Below are 17085 nucleotides of genomic sequence, written 5' to 3' on the forward strand. Positions count from 1 at the left end.
CTTGTGTTATATTGTGTGCAGTTTGTGTTATCCTGTATAGTTTATTCGTTACATTGTACACAGTTTATATGTTATACTGCGTATTATCTTTGCTATATACAAATAATTTTCTAGACCTACGTAATCATAGGTTGTAGGAATCTTGTCGTGTGTGGATCTCGATGCACATGATGTTACATACTGCAGCTGATTGTGTTGTGAGCCTGTGATGAACAGCTGAGTTGTTTGTCATTTAAGTTATGTGTTGTCGCTTTGAGGGTGAAGTTCTTTAAGTTTATTATTGGCTATAAATAACATAAAAGAACTGCAAGCCGACGTCGTCCTTTCCAAGTCTCCAAGGACAAAGAGTTGTATCCAGTCTGAAGGATTCCAATGCCTCTGGTTGGCTGAACTTTGCTTACAAGTCACACCAGCAAGCCGGTAACTTCATACCTTCAATCCCTTTATTTCTGAGGGCACAGTCCGAGTAGCATGCAATCTACACCCCAGCCGGACATTATCCAACAAAATTAGCCGATAAAATATTCAGCAGGTGGGGTGCTAAGATTTCACTGGTCCAGTAACCGAAACATTGGGCATCTCAGACAGAAGATCACCTGCGACGTGAAAGATTTTACTATCTCTGGTTTGAAGGAGAGAAAGGACAATAAAACCGGGCGAGGAAACGTTCAATCTATTGGAGGAATAAAACTGAGAACAGGAGGGATTTGAGAATTCGGACAGCACATGGTGATCATGATCAAACTGGATAGAAGATCAACAAACAAACGTAAGGGAGAATTAATTTTAAGGGAGAACATTACATTGTTTTTTCTATTTACCTTTTTACAATTAATCCCGCTGTTTAATTAGTTGAATACGAGTCCCATTAATCTACTATACCATTACACCAATTTCCAAGGATATTAATATTATCTTTACTTATCCCTATATTCAACAAGTATGTATTTGTGAGGTGTAAAAAATAACTTAAGATGTAGAAATTCGCACATTTCTATCCTTAGCTCACTGTCAGACAGCACAAAGAAAGTGTACTGAAATGAGGAAAAAAAACTATGTTTCCCTCTTTCTTCTTTATTTGCAATGGTTGCCATAGCTTTGCTTTGTCTAAACAGGATTTTTTCATTCTAAAACAAAGAAAAATAAAACATTTTTCAAACCATATGCTTTTCAGCTAAAAATTGTCTGGGCGTATCCAGAACTACCCTAAGGAACACACGATTCGGTGAGTTTTCACTATACATACTTTATAAAAATCTTAAAGGAACTCTGACATAAATTGATGCTGCATTGAGGCTGTTTTTCTTTAGCACTACAGGAGAGAACAATGATTATAATATCAAAGTATTTACTAAGAAAAGTGCGCTTGTTGCTAGTACGTCCTGGGGTTTAGATGTTTAGATGTTAAAATAAGCAATGAGATTCATTTTATTCACCTTGGGTAAAAGGCAGAGTTCCCTTGTTACTGAGATAATGCCACAAGAACCTTATCTACTGGTTTATCTCACAGGTAATGAATGGTTTAAAGGAACACAAACATGTATTCCTGACCCTATAGTGTTAAAACCACCACCTAGTCCCCTGATACTCCCATGCCTCCCTAAATATAGTAAACTCTTACACGTATTCAAGTCTGCAGCTGCTGGCTCTGCCTCTGAACTGCCTGCATGCCTGACATCATCAGAAGTGATTCTGTGAGCCAATCACAATGCTTTCCCATAGGATTGGCTGAGACTGTCAAGGAGGCAGATCAGAGGCAGAGCCAGCACAAGTCAAACACTGCCCTGGCCAATCAGCATCTCATCATAAAGATATATTGAATCAATGCATCTCTATGAGGTAAGTTTAGTTTCTGCACGCAGAGGGTGGATACACTGAATGGCAGTACTGCACATTGTGCAGCACTGCCCCAGAAAACACATCTAGTAGCCAGTGTTTACAGCAAAAAGCCTGAAGGGAATGATTATACTCACCAGAACAAAAACAATAAGCTGTAGTTGCTTTGGTGACTATAGTGTCCATTTAATATAATGTACAACAAAAGGCCATGTCAGAGACATTCTGAATAAGCTGAAAGATAGTATGGCAGTTTTACAGCAGATATGGAAAAGGCCTGATTGTGAAGGAATAAATGTTCTCAGTATTCTCTTGAGCCCCGCTTTTTTATCTCCATAAGTTTAAAGGGTAATTCAGACGTGTACCCTTTAATCACGGTGCCTAGAGAGATATCACCTATGCCTCACTGATGATGTCTAACAAGGCTGAAACGATCGTCTGGAGTTGCTATGTCTCTCGTGCAGAGGGAACTTGCTGGCATTTCGGATCTGGACTACCTGTATGGGTGGGACCAGTCTGATATGTTTCAGAGATGTTCTCTCTGTAATGGCACAAGATGAGCAAAAACCAGCTTGAGATCTGAGCGGGGACCCACCAAAGGGCAGGCTTTTTCAGCTGCTGCCCGTTCTCAGTATTCTCTTGCGCCCTGTTTTTTGCTCTCCAGATATGGAAAAGGCCTGATTGTGAAGGAATAAATGCCCTTTTCTTAAGTTAAGGATGACACGTCACCAAAAAAAAACAAATATAAAAAAAAAACACATTCAATTGTCAGAGAAAAAGCAGGTGTAGGCGCTCTCTAAAAGAACTAAGCATACGGCAGCAGTGAACCAGCATGACTTCCCAATACCTGCTAAAAATAATGTATTTGCACTATTCAATTGTCAGAGCCTAAAAATACACTCAATATACTGTATTATATTTAAAATATTAAAATGATCTGTTGTTTTTGAGATATCTTTACAAGTATAGTGCAGGTTTTACCTGATATTTTTAAATTTAACCCACTCCCCCAGTTTGAAAAAAACAAACAAAACAAAACAGGTCAGCTGCATGCTGGGAATGATATACACAAAACTCCTAAAAACGCCGTGCTCTTAACATGGCTTCTAGATAATAACATACGATACACTGATAAGTGAAAAGTAAGTATGTTTTTAGTTGGAGGTCTCTGTGCTATGTACACATTTTGGTGTGGAGTAATACAGAACTATACAGTGTGTGGTTAACAGTTACAGTGTGTGGTTATTTAAACCTGTGTGCAAGGTGTGAATAGGTGTGGTTTTGTAAGATCTAAAGATTCTTCCTCTTTGTAGTTATTTTAAACAACTAACATTGCAAATTCTTCAGCTTTTGTCCACTAGTTTTTATTTTTTTAATTAAAGGTTTCCTTATTAAAGGATTAAAAAAAAAAAATCTGGGTCTTACTTTATCGTCCTGACTAATCGTTGGTTCTGAAGCTGTGTACGAGGCAATTATTTACGCAGACATGGCTTTGTGGTTACTATTAAAAATAACGAGTTGGTTATCCTGTTCCTATACAATTATCTACCCCAAAAGTTTCATAACCCCATTTTGGTCGTAAATGAATCACTGTCACGGCAGTGTGTCCCTTGCAGTGATGAAATCACTGATCTCTGAATATATTTCCCATGTGATTCATTTAGAATTTTCAAGGTTTCATAGACCTGTCTTTTTCTTTAAAATGTTCCACTTCTGGAGCTAACTTCAATGTTAGTGAGCTCTGGGTGTGTTAATACTGCAAAATTTGTTAAAAAGCAAACTGCAACATATGACATCAATTCAATTTTTCAACTTATAAAGGAACACGTTCTACCGTTCTGTATAATAAGGGATTACTTCTAGAAGAAACAAAATGAGCTAGGCAAGCAGAAACAAAAGATGTCCATGGCTTTGCCCAAACAATCTTGTATTCTAAAGGAAGTCGAGTGTACAGTATATAATAAAACAAAAGATAATATATCTGAGACAACAAGATACAACATAGATATATCACGGCATTAGCATAAGTTAGTAGGTGGAAAGGTGTTAGAACATACAGTGTACTGATACACTATGTGCAATTAAATATATTTTAATAGGGAGAAAAATGAAGACATTATCTGATGCAGGTTCCTGAAGAAGTGGGTAAATACCCCAAATAGTGGGGAAAGCGCTTAAATCAATATCTAAACATATATATGTCCTTACACACACAAATTAATCAAAACAAATGTGTACTGCGGTATGCTGCACTCACACCAAAGTGAAATACACAAATTAAACACTAAAAATAAGTCGTGTGCTCCTACAAATATTTCAATAAATGATTCTTCCCAATCAGACCTGTAAATAATTATATATACACATAATAGCGCTGACCACCTGAAATAAGTGTATACACATTAGTGCAAAAAAAGAGTGTGGGTCCATCTCACACACTAGAGCCCTATCAATCCTGGCTGTGGATATACATAGCTCCACTTGAGAGGGAGAAGTCCCACAATTGTCAGTTCACCAGCCACACTTTATCTTCAGCTTGGATCTTTAGGCAGATAGAGACCAGAATAAAACAGAACCCAGTGGGGCAGTACCAATGAAAATATTTATTAGACACAAAGTTAAAAAGCAACTAACCTCAGGTTCTGGTGAGTTTCTCAATCAGGTACCCACATCCACACTTAGTAAGTACATAAAATGCTGAATTCTCTCGGGTTCCAGTAACTCAGAATCTCTGCTCTGCCTACTCATGACATCCTTGTGACGCATTTTGCGAGCCTTCCTTAGGCTTCATCCGACCGTGCTGATTTAGGAATAATCACTTTAAGAACTTGTCCAAGTGCACCACTACGTTTTGGTATTTAATTTCTGAAGAAATGGTTTTATAAGAATTCCTTAAAAGGCTCGGGATAATGGTATCACACAAAAACACAAAGAGGATGTGGAGTGCTTAAGAGGTAAAGGGAGTGAGATTAATCGAGCTGCAAGTAACCTAAGAACATGGGGGTGCCTCTTCACCTCCCCTTAAACTAACGAAATGTAGACAAATGGAAAGTAGTTGAGCAAAAAGTAATAAGTAAGAATATGAACAACACCAATAGAGTAAATAACAAAAAACATGAAGAACTATCTTAAGTATGCTCAGAGAGTAAGCAGCAGTACAGTCTATAATAGTAGCCTTCAGTTAACAAAAGGAGATGATGGACCCAAAAGAACATCATGTGTCCACGGATAATGTTAAGTACACTGAGAGACTTTCGAGCTTTCAAGAAGCTCCTTTTTATGTGAGTGACCATTTGTATTCTCAGTATACTTATCATTATCCTTGGGTACTACATTATAAGACTGCTTCTTCTTCATCATTTGTGTTTTTGGATAATGGAATCAGCCTGATGGGAGAGATAGGGCATTCCTTAATGCATTAACAGTCCTAGAGAAGTCCTGAAAGGGAGTGCTAGAGATGCGAACGTGATGCAGGCAAAGGTCAGTGGTAGAACACAGGGAAAAATAGCTTCTGACTAAATAAGTTGTGTGGACCTTGGAACAGTCATGGATGGCTCTGTAGGACAGAACTAAAAGCTGAATTTAATCCTAAATAACATAAGCAGCCCTAGAAAGAAATGTCAAAGTGGACAGATGTGTGAAGAGAGGTGGGTGAAAATAATGTAGCATAGATTTGGAATTGTAGGTAAACTGGGAAGGCCAAGACCATTGGAGAACCAGATGGATTTATCTAGATGGGAACTGTTGTGGAATATTTACTTTGGTAGCATCTTGACTTTGGACAAGCAATGTTTTGAAGAATGAAAGTTTTGATTATTGTTACAATAAGAAAAATCTCAATTACATTTGGGTTGACCAAGTCAAGGTTTTTTCTATGCTTCTCTATGTTACAACCTTTTAAAATTGCTCACTGTTCTTCCCTAGCAGTGCCCTGCTCATACAGTGTAACAGAAAACCAAAAATGGCATCTGTCCTTGTGTTTAGTTTATATATATATTTTTTAATATTTACTGGTCAAATATACAATTTGACATGGGATTTTTTTGGAGTTTAGGTATAATATTCATGTAAGGCACAAAACAGAATTATTAACATTAGGAAATATGTCAGATAAGTTTTTGTTGGTTTTTAAATATCTTTCTTAATTAAATCCCTCAGGTCCATGGAGTCAAACAGTTGAGAACCAATTGAGAATAACACTTCTTACACAACACTGAGAGACAAAATGTCCAGACTGATGTACTTGCCTTTGTTTTTTGCATGAAGATGGCAGAAGGAATGGTTTTAACAAGGCCACTCTTAAAACCTGAAACGTTTATGTTGATTTTCTTGGGTATTTTGTTAAGAACATTTTGCTCCTGCTGTCCACCACCTTGTAACTGTCCTGTTCAGGACAACGCTACTCTATGCAGGCAACGTCTCTTGAGTTTAGTTCCATCAGAGATACCTCTGGCCTCTCATTTCCTGGATCTGAGTTACAACAGAATACGTTCAGTTCAGCCCACAGTATTTTCCCACCTTCAGGATCTTCAAGAGTTGGACCTGAGTCACAATCAGTTGACTAGGATGGAGCCAGGAGTCTTCAGTGGATTGCCCAGTTTGCGCATCCTCTTGGTGCACCACAATCAGCTCAAGCTGTTGCCTTCAGGAGTGTTTTCAGGAATACCAGATCTGACATGGCTTGATGTCCGAGGAAACCAACTTGTCATACTGCTGGACCAGACATTTCAAGGGCTGCGAGAGCTCAGACACCTGGAGGCTGGGGACAATCCGTTGCTGTTTATATCTCCCGGTGCTTTTCTGGGAATGCCCCAATTACAGAGATTAGGGCTGGAAGAAACCAAACTAGGTAGTGTTCCCTCCAGGGCTCTGTCTGCCCTTCCCAAGCTCTCTGACTTAAGGCTGGGTGGAGTTAGCAGTCCAATCCTCCGCAATCTTTCTTATACAGGATTGCCTTGGCTGCGTGTTCTAGATATGGACCACTGGCCCTCTCTAAGAATACTTGAGCCACTCAGTCTATCTGGATTAAATCTTACATCCTTGTCACTAACGCGTTGCAATCTAAGTTCAATTCCAGAAGAAGCCTTAAGAAACCAGGTCTACCTACGGAGACTAGACCTCTCCAGAAACCCAATCTCTGACCTACAGGTCAAAGGTCTAAGAGCACTGAAAAAGTTGGAGGAACTTCGATTGTCTGGAGGGAGGCTGATCTCCATACCTTCAGGCACATTTCACGGTCTTGATCGCCTACGGATACTTGATCTGTCAGACAATCCACTCCACTGGATATCAGAGCATGCTTTGCCACCTTCTTCAAGTTCTCTGGAGACTCTGCTGCTTTCTGGAACCAAACTCTCTTGTGACTGTCGACTCTGTTGGATACTAAGTCGCAAACTTCACTTTGGCGGAAGACCTCCTGTCTGTGCAGCCCCTGACTTATTACAGGGAATGGTGATCCCTGACCATCCTGAGCTCCTCTGCCCAGAACTCTTTACGTGCCAACCTCCTAGAATTGTGGAACCTGAACCAGGGGAGCTAAAAGTGCAGGAAGGCGACAGGCTTATTATCAGCTGTCAAAGCAAAGGGATCCCAGAACCTTTCACCTATTGGGTGTTGCCACAAAAACTTTCCTCGTACAAATCAAATTTGGAGACAGTGGTGCAAGTTATTGACTCTGAGACTGAAACAACACCCGATTCTAGAATGGTAACACCAACATCAGTGCCAGGGATTGAAAGAGTTACAGTACTTCCTGGGGGATCACTCCAGTTCCAGACAGTACAAGTGTCAGACTCTGGAGCATACCTGTGTCGCGCCAGCAATGTTGCTGGCAATGACTCCTTGTGGTTGCACCTAGAGGTCACCCCTTTCAATGGAAGCACAGTACAGCCCTCTTTTCCTTTGTTACACAGCCACCTCCTAGTGGTCATTACGGCAGGGGGCCTCCTGCCTTTCATTATTTCTGTCACAATTTGCTTCATTTTCATGCTCCTCTGGAGCAGGGGCCATGGAAATATCAAACACACTGCAAACATAGACTTTGTACCAAGAACATCACGAGGAACGACAGACACAGAAGAGAATAAATTCACAATGAAACTCATTTGAGAAATAAAGGGGGAGAAGAGAAAGGTCAAATTACTCCATGCACTCTCTAACCCCAAAATGCATTAAAAAAATTAAAATAAAGAATGCTATTTATGATATAGAGTACAATCAATTGGCTGGATTACACTAAGATAATTCTCATTGATCTAAAGGACAGCAAATTTCATACAAATTTGAGATTAAAACAACCATGTGAATTAATTTACTGCAGGCTTATTAGAAGGTTGCAGCCTGTCAAAAGTGTTCCAAAATCACATTATATAACGGGACCGTATATAGCTACTCAGTCAGGTGTAGTGCCGCTCACTGGTACACCCTACGTGTATTCTTTACTGAGATCCAAACCTGTAGGTACTGCCTAGGCGTCGTTATATTCATTTATTTTGGCATGTTAACTAATAATTTCCAGAAACATGAGAGATACTTAGGTCCCTCACCAAGCAAGTATTTACAGAGGTATTAGCATTTTGGCACAGTAAAAGTCTTACATGCCACTACTAAACAGAGTTTGAGATATTACTTTATTGTTTGGTACCTGACATTATATGTATAGAGATGTTTGTAAATGCGGAGTACATTTTTATTAAATAAGATTCTGTACTAGAAAAAATTAAAATAATTTTAATACTAGGTGTGTTCTAATGCAATTTTGATTTGATCCTGCCTTTTACAACTGCAATATTGTCTAATATTGCATGATCTAGCAGTGTGTACGAATGCGACACTGAATTATCCATGTCAATACCCACCGCAAATCTGGGTAATTTCTCATCCAGTATGTTTGTCTTAATGTCGTAACACAGTGGAGTATAGATCAGAGGTCAGTGAATGACCCCGGTCTATGCTGCATTTCTGCTAATATAATGAGAAGATATCTTGTTTGTTTACAACTACTTCTGCAAAACGAATAGTCAACAAAAATGGCTTCGAACCAACACACTATGTTCAACATGTTTAATAAATATATGTGTAATCATTTATATAAATGGACAGAACCTATTGCAGTAATGTAAGGCCATATGAAGATGTTAACTGCTATCTCCTTTTACTTTAAAGAGATACTCCAAGCGACATAACACTTATATTTCTTGCATAAATTAAAGGATATGGAGATCCCTGAACATTCTTTCCTTCCAACAGTATAACAGCAGCAATGTACGCAGTCCCAGAAACCTGATGGTTCTCAAATCTCACGTGTAATGCTCTAAAAAGCACCATGACTGGCTAAACCACTTCTTGGCCCATCTAGTCTGCCCAATTCTCTAAATACTTTCATTAGTCCCTGGCCTTATCTTTTAGCTAGGATAGCCTTATGCCTATCCCATGCATGCTTAAACTCCTTTACTGTGTTAACCTCTACCACTTCAGCTGGAAGGCTATTCCATGCATCCACTGCCCTCTCAGTAAAGTAATACTTCCTGATATTAGTTTTAAACCTACGAAAAGCCTGTGATGGGACCGATCGAGTGCCGGGTGATGTCATGAGGAGTCATGGAAGATCAGCACCGAGAGTTTTACCCACTTCTGAATTATGGCAAATTTGAAAACTTTTATTACAGGTTTGATAGCAAGGGATTAAACAGTTATGCTCCAAAGGGCATTTGTAGTGTAAAAAATATATTTTTTATTACCAGGGTTGGAACAACACTTTAAAAACGTTAAAAAAAAATTACATTATTTTTACTTTATGTTTGTTTGTTTTTTATTTATATTATACATTTAAATTAAAATTATTTAAATTTATATTATACATTAAAATAATGGGTCAGTTCCTTCTTGGAATGTCAACTTACACTAATTGTTGGGTTCTGTGCTGTAACAATGCTCATTACTTTTTTTTTTGCAGTTTCAAAAACCAAAGAAATAATATTAATAAATAAATAATAAAATACTAAGCAAGTCATAACTTGAAAACCAGACAAGGCATAATTCTCTGGCTCCCTCTAGTGGAATTGCGATGCACATGTTAACAAATTGTAATTTGGTTCTTAATAATTCTAAATGTCATTAAGCACCTACTGCTTATTCATCAGTAGAGACATTGCATTTGCCCACCGGCTGGCCAGTTCAAGCTACGGACTGAAGGCGTGCAAAGGCTTTGTCCTGGGGTTGAAACAAGCGAGAGTCTTCAATTGCCCTCTCCCTACCTTTTATTTTTTTAAATACCAAAATTGCATTATTTCTGCTCCTGTGTAGCTGATATAGGAGTAAAACAAGTGAGTGGGTCGTCAATTGTCCTCTGAATCTTCCTTCCTTTTAGAAAAAACAAAACTTACACGTTTTTCCCTTTTTAAACCCCATAAAAAAAATCAATTACTACAACACCAAACCAAAAATCACACATGCACATTCTCACAACAAATCCAGGCGTTGCCATACACTTACAATGTCACCAAAACACAACCATTCAGTTCACACATCTCTACACACTACACACACAGTCCGAAGACAACTTCACACACTCGCTGACCCTTGCAAACACAGGGAGAGGTAGATGGAAGGCTGACAGAGACGTAGATGGAAGAGGAATACAGACTGAGATGGACGAGGATGATCGAACAGTGGATATTTGACTACAGACCGACCCTGCTGCTATGTAATAAAGTTTATATTTTTCTGGTTTGTGTAATCACTGTGTTGTTTTAAGACCAAAACTGGCACCCTACTAATGTAAATCCACAAGTGTTCATCTACGGGTAGACTCAGAGCTCCTGCACGGAGCTTCCATTAGCTGTGTTGTGCCACCTCATTGTCAGGGTGCATCAGATGATCACTCTTAGCGATTGAGCTAAGCCCTACAACGCTAGTTCTCATAGAGCACAGCAGATCCCAGGTGAGGTTGATTGTCAAACCATTAGCAAACTAATAAGTATGACTTGACTACTCTACTACTTACATTTAGTGGGGGTTGACATAAAGAGCAGTTCTCCTTTCACTATAACTACCTCAGTGGCCTATAGTGGTTATGTAGCTTGGAGAATGTAGTGCATTTGCTTCATTCAATTCACAAGTGAGTAAAGAGGAGATATTTCAATTTGTGGGGGGAATGCCAACAGACAATTTTTCTCCGAGTGTCTAATAACATCGCTACGTAATAGTGATTTAACAGCACTGCGCAAGCACGGAGGCACAATTGCACATGGATGTACAGCAGCACAATGGAGGATGCAGGAGTTCTGAAATATAAAATATTGAAAGAAAAATTACAGCGGTCAGCTCTTGCTGCCACCCTGTGCTCTCTCTACCACTCCCTAGGTTCTGGGCAGTGAAATAAAGAGACACTGCAGGCACCAAAACAAGTTAATTTCATAGATGTGGTTCAGGTGCCTGGAGTCCACTGGCACCATCACACTATTCACTGGTAAGCAACAGGCATCAGTCCCAGGCACCCCAAGCCAAACATTGACATCCATCAGTTTCTGCTTTTCAATCTCTCCCTTTCCTCTGGCACATTTCCCTCACCCTTCAAACATGCAACAGTAACCCCAATTCTGAAAAGGCCCAGCCATGACCCCAACTCCCCATCCAACTACCGCCCTATCTCGCTACTGCGATTTGCCTCCAAGATCCTCGAGAGTTGTGTACACCAGACTGACTGACTTTCTCGAAACCAACTCTCTGCTTGACCCCCTTCAGTCTGGATTCCGCGCTGGTCATTCTGTCAAAACAGCTGTAACCAAAATATCCAATGATTTAATTGCTCCTAAATCTTGCAGCCATTACTCTATCCTAATTCTCCTTGGTCTTTCTGCTGCCTTTGACACTGTTGATCATCAACAGCTTCTTCGCATCCTCCGTAATTTTGGTCTACGTGATACTGCTGTCTCCTGGTGCTCCTCCTACCTCTCCCAGCGCTCTTTCAGTGTTTCTTTCTCTGACTCTGCCTCTTCCCCCCAACCACTCTCTGTCGGCGTCCCCCAAGGTTCTGTCCTTGGTTCCCTACTGTTTTCTATCTATACTGCCCTTGGTAAACTCATCAGTTCCTTTGGCTTCCATTATCATTTCTATGCGGATGACACGCAAATCTACCTGTCCTCTCCTGATCTCTCTCCGCCCATCTTGACTCGTGTCTCTGACTGCCTCTCTTCGATTTCCAAATGGATGGCTGCTCACTTCCTTAAACTCAACCTGTCCAAAACAGAACTTCTGGTCTTTCCTCCCTCAAGTGTTACTACTCCCGTGTCTGTCTCCCTCCAAGTCAACAGCGCTACCATCACCTCTACCTCGCAGGCTCACTGCCTGGGTGTTCTCTTTGACTCCAACCTCTCCTTAGCCCCTCATGTCCAATTAATCGCCAAATCCTGTCGCTTCCATCTCAAAAACATATCGTGTCCGCCCCAATTTAACCCCAGATGCGGCTACGGTGCTGGTCCATGCTCTTGTTCTCTCTCGCCTGGACTACTGCAATACTCTTCTCAGTGGTCTTACGTGTTCCCAAATTGCACCGTTGCAATCTACAATGAATGCAGCGGCAAGGCTCATTTTCCTGTCTGCTCGAACCTCCCACATCTCCGCTATGTCATTCCCTGCATTGGCTTCCAGTTAGATGTAAGGCTCAATTTAAAATTCTGGAGCTTGCTTACAAGTCGCTACATAATGCTGCTCCAACCAACCTATCCTCCCTAAGACACAAGTATGTCCCGTCGAGGCCCCTACGCTCTGCCAAAGACCTACGTATATCCTCTGTCCGTACTCCCACCTCTAACGCTCGCCTCCAAGACTTTTCCAGGGCTGCACCTCTTCTGTGGAACTCCCTTCCCTTCTCCGAAAGAATTTCACCCAGTCTCCACTCATTCAAAAAAATCATTGAAAAGTCACTTCTTCAAGAAAGCATATCAATTAAACTGTTAGCAGGTTTTTATCCCCCAACCCCCATGACTCCTCTCCTGCAACTGTCAAAAATTACCTACTAAGCCCTCAATTAATACTTTCTTAACAACCTACTTTGTACCCCTACTTTTACCCTTTGTGTCACTATACCCCACTCCCTCTAGAAAGTAAGCTCATTGAGCAGAGCCCTCCACCTCTCTGTTCCTGTACATCCAGTTGTCTGGTTACAATTACATGTCTGTTAGTCCACCCATTGTACAGCGCTACGGAATCTGATGGCGCTATATAAATAATAAAATAATAATTATAGATATGGCTTAGTGTGGCCAATATGGAATAGTCTTCAAACTAACCAGTTGAAGAAAGTGTAAAAGGCACCTAGGAACTCATTCAGTGTCAAAACGTACGGAGACCGGCTTGGCACTGCACAATGGGATGGACCATTGGACTCCAAGCTCCATTGTCACTTCAATGAGATGAAGTGGTTATGGTGTCCAACATTTCCATTTAAAATTTTGAAGATTTAAAGCAGCACTGTCATGTTTTTCTCTTTCAGTTTTCCTTTTCATACTCCCTCATTGCCACTTGTCCGTTAAATTTATATTTTCTTCCTTGCACTGGATCTAAATACCTGAATTACTCCATTTTGTTCTCCTCTGCCCATGATGTCTGCAGTTTGCCTCCGTGTGAGTCTTTTGACTAATGGATTGTGGGTACATAAACTTAGCTACCAAATTGGAACTTTGGTTAAGAGCAGCCCATTGCCGAAAATCACAATCCCCATAAGAAAAACTGGTCCTTATTTTTTCTTATAATTAAAAACTAACAAGACATAAAACCAAGGAGAGTGACAACATAACGAGTAATTTAAAAACAAAACCTAAATGAAGTAGTCTCTACTACCTTGTTATCACGCTCCTTATTTTTACCTTTGGATTGCAAGCTAACAGGCAACCTCACCCTTCCCGTCACAGTTCAGCTCAGGAGAAGCTCCAAGCAGGTGAATCAATATCCTGTGCCCCATGTAAGTTGACAAACTGTTACCAAATAATTCTATCTTCCTCTTTCTTTTTTGAAAATATATCTTTTAGCTGTGTCTGGGTGTTTCACAGAAGTTTAGATCAATAAAATCCATTGTAATGTGTCTTTAAAATACACTGAATTTGTTTAGTAATGTGTCTGCATATTAACCCCTTAATGACACAACTTCTGGAATAAAAGGGAATCATGACGGAATATATCCGTCGTCTGTCCTTAAGGGGTTAAGATATCTTGTTAATGTTGTAAATGGCCATTTATGTAACAGAAAAGGTAAGTCCTGAAGTTAAATTGATCCAGAATAGCCTCACTACCTGGCCATACATCCAGTCACACACTTTAAAACTATCATGTCCCTCTTTGGTCACGTGAATCATTGGAAGTTATAGCTCTAATTGGAATAACAAACACAATACATACATTTGAGTGAATTTCAGAGAGGAATAAAGAAGCAAAATAACCTTATTTTAGATAAGAAAATCATATTGGTTTATTAAAAATAACTCATGTAATACAATACATTTCTAGTACAATTCAGATATTTCATATTTTTGGGGGGAAAGAGGAAAGGGACGGGAAGGGTGGATATTAGGGAGAGTGGTGGAAACTGAGTGAGAGAGGAATTGGGGAGAGAGGAAAGTGGTGGGGAGGGGGCATATTATTATTATTATTATTGCTATTTATATAGCGCCAACAGATTCCGTAGCGCTTTACAATATTATGAGAGGGGATTTAACTATAAATAGGACAATTACAAATAAACTTACGGGAACAATAGGTTGAAGAGGACCCTGCTCAATCGAGCTTACATTCGAAAGGAGGTGGGGTGTAAAACACATTAGGACAGGAATTTGCAATCAAATAAGGTGGGCTGCCCTTTAGGAGAGGGCAAGAGACAGGTATGTGAGGTAAGGGTTAGTCTTGGAGGCCATAAGCTTTCCTAAAGAGATGGGTTTTAAGGCACTTCTTAAAAGATGCAAGACTAGGGGAGATAGGCTGATATTGGGGGAGGGACGGGGATATGGGCAACGAGGGTGATATTGGTGGAGAAAGAGAAGGGGGGATATTGGGGAGAGAGGGGAGTATGGTGGAGAGAGATGATATTGGGTGTGAGAGGGAAGGAATGGGGATATAGGTTGATGTTGGGGGAGAGGGGGTGATATGGGGGAGAGGGTAATTGTAACGGAACCGCTGGCACCCCGACCGGGTACCTTCCGCTGATGGATGCTCCTAGTGCTTTCCGAGGACTCCAAGCACTCTGCCTGACACCATAACAACTGCAGACCCCACGAACCGCCGCAGCTTGGTTGGGGTCTCACCGTCTCCACCCACTCTGGACCCAAGACCAGGATCCAGCTTCCAGTAGGTGTACCTCTCCGAATTCCAGAGAGCAGGAACACGAACAAGCTCTTAGCAGAGCTTAGTGATTATACCCTGGGGAGTATAGTGATTATAGCAATCCCCGAGTGTAGGTCTACAATCCCCCAAACATGAGCCGAAAACTTCCTGAAGGTACAAGATGATCTGCACTTTTAATGACCACACACTGGCTTTTATGCAAGTCCCCATGCAAGGGGACATCCCACAGGGTGGGACACAGTACAACCAATCATATACAGGAAAACCGTAAAACACACCCAGCACAAACATACAATCCCTCCCCTCTGCCTGTGATATAATTACTGAACACAATGGGTTAATGTCATTTATCACAGGCAGGAAAAATACACTTTTTATACATACACTGTAACTTTAAAAATATGCATCATATTCACATAAAACATACATATTCGGAATCAGCATACTTTAAATATAAACAGAACCAAAAATCATACAAATCCCCCCAGTAGATAAAAAGTTAGGTGGAAGTCCTTTATGACCGACCGCAAGCACATTTTCCTGCCCAAAACAGTTCCATAGATTTGGGCTGTGCGGCCGGTCAATTTTATGCAGAAAAACGACTAAGTCCCATTCGAACGTGCGTTCAAATCTTCGAACGGGACTTACTCTGCACCGTCTTAAAGGGGCATTGTCACACAAAGTCTCAATATGTCCCCAGATGGTTCTTAAAGGGCCAGCATGGTCCAATACCATAAGTCCATAAGCCACAATGCAGTTCTTAAAGGGCCACCAGCAGCACAATATAAATCCATTAGCCCAAATAATGTTTTTAAAGGGCCAAATCTCCCAGGGGCCATAGTCATGCGGAAGGAGGCTGGCAATCAGGCTCCTCCAACAGCCAGGGGGAAAGGGCAGCTTGTCACCTAAAAATCCAGTGACAAAAGGCGTTTCGTCACAGTAATATAGGGAGAGAGGCTGATATTGGGGGAGAGAGAAAAGGGATGGGGGATATGGGAGGATAGAGGCGGAGGGGAAGGAGGGATATTGGAGGGAGAGGGGAAGGATGGGGAAGGGGGATAAGGAATATTTGGGGGAGAGAGGGAAGTGATAGAGTGGGGGATATGGAGGTGGGTAGCTGATATTGGGGGAGAGAGAAAGATAGTGATGTGGGGATGAGAGGAAAATGATGGGAAGGGGTGATATGTGGGAGAGAGACAGATCGGGATGGGGGAGAGAGAGGCATGTATGGAGAAGTTAGATATGGGGAAGGAGAGTGGATATGGGGAAGAGAGGAGGAGGGATATGTTGTTGTCAATTATAGAGACACAGTAATGTCACCGCACTCTTTCTTTACACTGTCATTCACAATGGTGATGGTCAGAGTGACACCGCTAAGAGGGTTGATTAAGTAGCCTAAGGTAAGGTTTGAGGGGATTCTCTGTAGCTTCAGGGGGGTTATGATGTGTTTATTAGCCATCGTGGTCCTCTCATATCTCACAAGTGAACTCCACACCCAAGATTCTCAGACGGCTACAACCCCAACCACAGAAAAAGACACAGCAATAAAGAATGCCACTATGGTAAGGTTAGGTGGGATTCAGGATTGAAGGAGTTTTTAGAGAGAGAGAGAGAGAGAGAGAGAGAGTGTGTGTGTGTGTGTGTGTGTGTGTGTGTGTGTGTCTGTCAGTGTGTGTGTGTGTGTAGGGGTGGAGGGAGTGAAACCTGATCGTGTTTAGTTCCTGACTTGCACATCTAATCTAACAGAGAGAAGATACTGGATGCAGGCTAATAGATTGGAGATTCTGGCTTGCATTCAGAATAAAGAGTCTGTGTAGCGACATAATGAGATGAGATGTCAGCCATAATACAGTTGTTTACAACATGCACCCAGTGTTTAATAAGACCAATCCCAGGTGTAACATATTCCGCCTA

At 40.9% G+C, this 17085-nt stretch overlaps 1 protein-coding gene across 1 annotated transcript; it reads left to right on the forward strand.

Moving 5' to 3' along the window:
* The first annotated feature begins 409 nt into the window (after positions 1 to 409).
* Positions 410 to 8127, forward strand: LOC134583444 (leucine-rich repeat and immunoglobulin-like domain containing-NOGO receptor-interacting protein 4). Its single transcript, XM_063440356.1, has 2 exons — positions 410 to 769; positions 5995 to 8127. Exon 2 carries the CDS (start codon positions 6097 to 6099, stop codon positions 7942 to 7944), a length of 1848 nt encoding a protein of 615 aa, XP_063296426.1. The 5' UTR covers positions 410 to 769; positions 5995 to 6096; the 3' UTR covers positions 7945 to 8127.
* Positions 8128 to 17085: the final 8958 nt, after the last annotated feature.

Source organism: Pelobates fuscus, chromosome 13 (genome assembly GCF_036172605.1).
Source record: "Pelobates fuscus isolate aPelFus1 chromosome 13, aPelFus1.pri, whole genome shotgun sequence".
In the NCBI taxonomy this organism is placed as follows: domain Eukaryota; kingdom Metazoa; phylum Chordata; class Amphibia; order Anura; family Pelobatidae; genus Pelobates; species Pelobates fuscus.

Excerpts from the sequence above, each read along its gene's own strand:
- LOC134583444 (XM_063440356.1), top strand. The coding sequence starts at position 6,097 with ATGAAGATGGCAGAAGGAATGGTTTTAACAAGGCCACTCTTAAAACCT.